Genomic DNA, 5,938 nt, shown 5'->3' with positions numbered 1-5,938 from the left:
ATATTGGGTATAGAAACCAAAAGGGTATGTATATTGTTAGTTGGTTAACTTAATTTATCAAATAGATAAAGTCAAACCAAATTTTATTCAGACACCTTCAACATTTCTCACATTATCACAGTTTATTCGCTATAGTTTTGAAAATGGTAATCAAATAGAAGTTAGAAAGAGCTTTATAGCCAAGTATTCATCCGCATACAAGGAATTGGTTTTAGTGTCACAAGCTTCCAGTACACAGAGACAACAACTACACATAGACAATAAAAATAAGATGAGAATAAAAATACACATATGTAAATATAAATAAACAAAAATAGAAAAATAAATAGAAAAATAAAATAAATTGTATGTACAGTTGTGCTATAGATAGAATAGAATATGAATAGAGTAGAATAAGATGTTGGGACTAGGATGGGTGGTAACAATTAAATATAAGGTTATTGCATATATTTTTATTGCACAATGGGGGAAAACATTTATAGTTTTTCTCATTCACTTTGGTGCATTTCTCAAATCATACTTAATATTTGAGCCTGTAACTTACTCAAAATCTTTAGTTCATCTCTCAAAAGTATATATGTCAATGAACCTATCAGTGCCAGAATGAAAAGTCCTTATGTCATTGTTCTCAAACAAGATAGTCAAAAATGCGTAGTCATGTTGTCAATATAACAGTGCACTCTGTTAGTATTACCTGATGTAAACTATGGCAACAGTTTGGATGAAAGTTACTGTATTGAAATGCACCTGCACAATTCATGGCAAATTTACAAAAAGACTTATAGAAATGTGTAGAAAATATGCTTGACAGTTTATGACAACTAGATGAACCATTTTGCATGTAATGACATATACGATGAACTAATGACTAGATGTTTTGTGGGGTAAGACTATTGCACAGAAAACTATATAATACATTTTAAGCATTAACATGACATTAGCAACTGATAATGTAGGAAACCGCAGACAAATGTACATAATCAATTGTATGAATGTACCAAAGCAATCACAACTTGTTCAAAAGAGTGAGAAACTGCTTTTATGATGTGCACAAGTGACTAGATGTTGTGGAGGTTGAACAAGCAGTTTTGAGAATTTAATTTCTGATCTGAGAAATGCACCAAAGCGACTTAGAAAAACTGTAACTGTTCATAAAGTAGACATATGACAACTAGTCTGTGTCAGAACAAATTCATCTTGATAATGTCAGATAACTTTGATAGAAAGGTATGTAATGAAATCGGTTGAAGAGCTGTCAGCTGTTACATTTAAGAACACAATTAGATAATACCACTTTAGGTCAAGCAACCAATTACCAAGCAATGCTTCATTGTGTTCAGTCTGTGGTGTTAAAAGGTCGCATTAGCAATTAAAGAAAAACATTTAAGCAAAACATGATCAGGTCAAACTGTCTAAATAATTTTTGGTCCCAAATTTTACTGGTAGTCCACTGTATGAAGAATTTTTGGGTATAATTTGTCACAGTTTACTTTATTTTGCTATCCTCACTTACATAAATGAACTATAGTGTCCTGCACTTACTAGTAAAAAAAATATAAAAAATTATATCTGGTGTCTGCATAATTTTTGGTTTGACTGTATATAATTTTTATTTTATTTTATTATGTAATAAGAGACAAAACTTGCTCAACTACGTTGGAAAAGAATTGTCAAAAAATTTGACTGCATAATTATTTGTTGTATGATAGATATAGAGATGATTGTAGTGCAGTAATAGCATAACAGTATGCATGCTTTCATTCTTAGGTGAAAGTATTAGAGAAGCACTCAGCCAGTGAGGAGAGTTTGATGGTGTCCGTCCTCACCAGAGGGGATTGTTTTGGAGAGAGAGGGTAAGATTCAACCCTCACAAGCAGGGGGCGCCACTCTCCGAGATTTACCTCGCAGCTTATTACCTATCCAACACAAGAAATACGACCGGTGATATTTATGTAGGACCAGAGAAACTCACGACAACCATGCATATTAACAAAAGAGGAGCATATATAATTTTAGATCACTTATGTAATGTACTGTAGGTCGTGCACCATTTTTCTAACTTGCCCTGAAGCAAGAGAACTGCAAACATGTGCATGTTGAATGCTTTGTGGCTTCACTGAGGACCATTGAAATTCAAGTCAGAAGGTATCATGTATAACATTAACATCTCAGACCTGTGCCTTTGCTCTCCAGAGACGACGTGAGGTCGATGAGCGCTCTTGCCGCAGGCGATGTGACATGTCTGCTCATAGACAGAGAGTAAGTGTGCACCGTGAGGGATAAACCAACTTACATGCTATGGAAACAGCAAAGTGGGCGAAAAAACATAACTAATTCAAACTTACGCTGTAAAGCTGACCTTGGCTATATTCCACCGTCTATATCCAGGGTTTTCAAAAAAGTAACTGGAGGCTTGGACGATGCCAGAAAAAATCCTAGCAACAAGGCCAGATCGGAGTAAGACTTAAAAGTCTGTGTATTTGACATTATTCACTGAAATAAATGAAACATCACCAGTGTGATGTTAATGAAGGGCATCTCTATATAACAAACAGGGCAGATGAAGATGGGTCTGCGTTTGGTGAAACGTCTCTCAGCAGTTTTCAGATGCTGTGTAATCTTGGAGAAGGACAGTGCGGTCACACTCAGCTCGTGAGTTCTGTACAATGTGTATTATTAATTAGCCCTGCAGTTTATGCTTGTTTTGATGAAAAAAATAAAAGTTCCATGTAGTAATTATAATTCAGCCAAAGTTTTTTGTCATTAGGTCCATTTGAAGAGTGACTCCAACTGTAAGTTTGCATTGAAGACCATTAGAAAACAGGCGATACAGAGCCCAGGCCAAAGAGAGAGGATACTCGCAGAGAAACACATCCTGATGGATCTCCAAAGTCTGTTTATAGTAAGGTCAGAACATACACCAGGGCAGGGGTGTCCAATTCTCTTCTCAAGTTTCTCGTGAAGTCTGAAGACCTTGATTTCCTTTTGAAAAAAGGAAGTATGGCAGCTGGTTTGAGTTAGTTTAAGCTGGTCCTTAGTTGGTCCTGAGCTGGTTTGCTCGCAGGTGCAGGGCTGCAGTTTTTTGGAGAAAGTTCTTAATGTTTCATTACAGTTACATTATCAGTGTGTTTCTGAGTTCTAAAACACCAGCACATAGAGTAAATGGTTTCTGAAGAACTAGGTTCTTTATAGAATGATGTGTGAAACCAGTGACATCAGGCAATAAACCCCTTTTTGCATTTAATTGAAACCTTTTTAAGTAGTTGCATTCCTTATTAGACTCCTTTAACCATAGATACACTACTGTACAAGCTCAAAGGTTTGGGGTTAGTGATTTTCAAAAGTCTCTTTTTTGCTTGCCAAGGCTGCATTATTATGATTTTTTTTTCTCCAAAAATACAAAAATGTTAAATATTATTACAATTTAAAATGGCTGTTTTCTATGTAAATATATTTTACATCTATGTCTGTGATCAATGCTGAATTTTCAGCATCATTACTCGTCTTCAGTGTAATGAGGAGGAAGCTATGAGGATTTTTTGATAAATATCAAATTCAAAATTTTTATAACATTTGTTGAAGGACATAGGTTGGCATAAAACTGATAACAAATGACAGTTGTAAAACAAATGTATCTGTAGTGATTGAAAGAAGAAAAATAAAACTTCAATATCAAAAATAAATAACAGTATGTAATTCCCAAAATACAGATATTGCCCGTTCATATCAGCCTGTCAATTAATTGCCAATGAAATGTCATTTTTTAATGTGTCAATAGCAATGTTGTGTTTTGCTGTAAAATTCAAAGTTTTATGTGTTTGGTCAGGTTGCATTGTACCTATAAAGATGCTCGGTGCCTGTATATGCTGATGGAGGCTTGTGAAGGTGGAGATCTGTGGAATTTACTGAGACAGAGGTACATACAGTCTCAGTATCTCAGCGTACACACAGTGTTAGTTGCACACAATTATTCTCAACTGATTCTTTTTAGTGATTTGTAAATCACTTAACTCTGACATGTAACTGACATTTTAAGGAATTTTTATAAACTAATCAATAGAAGCTGATGGTATTTAGCTAAAAATGTACAAAAGTAAAACATGTAAAGACTCGATGCTACAGTGAACACATCATCTTATGAACTGAACTAAACTGACAATGGCTGACTAATATGTGGTTTGCTGTTTCAGGGGGTCACTGGAAGAAGATGCTGTTCGCTTCTATGCAGCGTGTGTTCTGGAAGCTCTTAGTGTACTACACGCCAAAGACATTGTTCACAGAGACCTGAAACCTGAAAACGTGCTCCTGGACCAGCGAGGATACGCTAAACTGGTGCAGAATAGATACAAATTCAACCATTAAACCAGTTAAACCAGATGGCAGCCTGTAACCACTTGTTTGTGATGATTCATACTGGGTAATTTTAACTATTCTAACACTTCAGCTGTGTTTCTCTCTATCTCTCTCTATCTAACAGACAGGGTTTGGTTGTGCTAAGAAGCTGGGCTCTTTGCACAGAGCCTGGTCGTTCTGTGGATCTGTGGGTTATCAGCCTCCAGAGGTCATTCTGCATCAAGGTCACGGTCTGTCCGCAGATCTCTGGGCTCTAGGGATGTTGCTGTATGAATTGCTCAATGGCAGGTGAGGGATTTTTTCTACATCTTGTAGCAATTCTTTTGTGATTTTGCAAAGGCAGTACTGCCTATAGACTCTTACAGTGTATTACAGTAGGCTTATATATAAGCATCAAGTAATATTCTGGCTTGTTTCAAATAAAAGGAACAAAAAAGAGCTTGCACACTATTTCCGAGGACAAAAATCCAACAAAATTCAGTGCTCAGAGCAAAAAGGTGACATTTTTGGGTTTCCCCTTCATCAGTCACCAGTTAATATATTTAGAATGGAAGCTTAGCAGGTGGGTTGCACTACAAATAAATGTTTAAAAAGTATAACCAATAAAAAAATTCTGTCATAATTCTGTCAGATTTAATTTAGGTTTGTAATCACATATAAACATTGATTATACAGCACATTAAAAATGGGGCAAACCAATGCACTTTGTTCTTGCATGACAAGCAAGCACAGCTGAGCTTCTTTTTACCATATGTTGTTACCACTTACCAGCTTTGATCAACAAGCCATGTGCATTTAGTTACTGTGCAAATTGTAGACAGTTGTACTTACTAATTTGCACATATGTGCCACAACACAATTTACAATTTTCCTAAATCAATAAGAAATTCAAATCTGATGTGAACAAGAAGCTAAGTGTTCAGACATCTGAACTTATTGTTTTGAGAGAAAAAAAAAATCAAGCCAAAATTGAGTCAAAGCAATAACAACTCTATGAACTTCAGATTTTTAAAACCTTCATCTTGCCTGCTAGGCCTTTATTGCTTGTGCATTACTATAACAGTGTTTTTTATTTATTTATTTAAATGTTCAATTTAATTTCCAGTCCCCTGTTCTCTGGCTCGGAGCAGCTGAAGGTTTATACAGCATCTCTGAAGGGAATAGATGAGCTAGAGTTCCCAAAAACCATCAGCAGGACTGCAGCACATCTCATCAAGAGCCTCTGCAGGTACAAATAGAGTGTTTCCTCACAGTGTCTGTTTCCTATATGAGAAATAAAACATGGTGAGAAAAGCAAGTGAAACATCTGTCACTCCTTGTTTAGAGAGTTAAATAGACACACACACACACACACACACACACACACAGAGACAGACAGACAGACACAGACGGACGGACGGACGGACGGACGGACGGACAGACAGACACAGACAGATAGATGATAGATAGATAGATAGATAGATAGATAGATAGATAGATAGATTGATTGATTGATTGATTGATTGATTGATAGAGACACACAGACAGATATATAGACACTCAGACAGACGGACGGACGGACGGACGGACGGACGGACAGACAGAT

At 36.2% G+C, this 5,938-nt stretch overlaps 1 protein-coding gene across 1 annotated transcript in view; it reads left to right on the top strand.

Annotated features, from left to right (window-relative positions):
• LOC107665193 (cGMP-dependent protein kinase 1-like) overlaps positions 1-5,938 on the top strand; it is a 9,173-nt gene that overhangs the window by 1,981 nt on the left and 1,254 nt on the right. Inside the window, exons 4-12 of the mRNA XM_016455974.1 lie at positions 1,768-1,853; positions 2,194-2,259; positions 2,389-2,457; positions 2,556-2,652; positions 2,768-2,907; positions 3,827-3,916; positions 4,191-4,332; positions 4,478-4,641; positions 5,459-5,581. Of these exons, the coding sequence (XP_016311460.1) occupies positions 1,768-1,853; positions 2,194-2,259; positions 2,389-2,457; positions 2,556-2,652; positions 2,768-2,907; positions 3,827-3,916; positions 4,191-4,332; positions 4,478-4,641; positions 5,459-5,581 (977 nt within the window). The remainder of the gene's footprint in view (positions 1-1,767; positions 1,854-2,193; positions 2,260-2,388; positions 2,458-2,555; positions 2,653-2,767; positions 2,908-3,826; positions 3,917-4,190; positions 4,333-4,477; positions 4,642-5,458; positions 5,582-5,938) is intronic.

Source organism: Sinocyclocheilus anshuiensis, unplaced genomic scaffold, assembly GCF_001515605.1.
Source record: "Sinocyclocheilus anshuiensis isolate Anshui unplaced genomic scaffold, SAMN03320099.WGS_v1.1 scaffold691, whole genome shotgun sequence".
Taxonomy (NCBI): Eukaryota; Metazoa; Chordata; class Actinopteri; order Cypriniformes; family Cyprinidae; genus Sinocyclocheilus; species Sinocyclocheilus anshuiensis.
The sequence above is the reverse complement of the archived record's forward strand: the minus strand, read 5'-3'. Positions and strand labels throughout refer to the sequence as shown.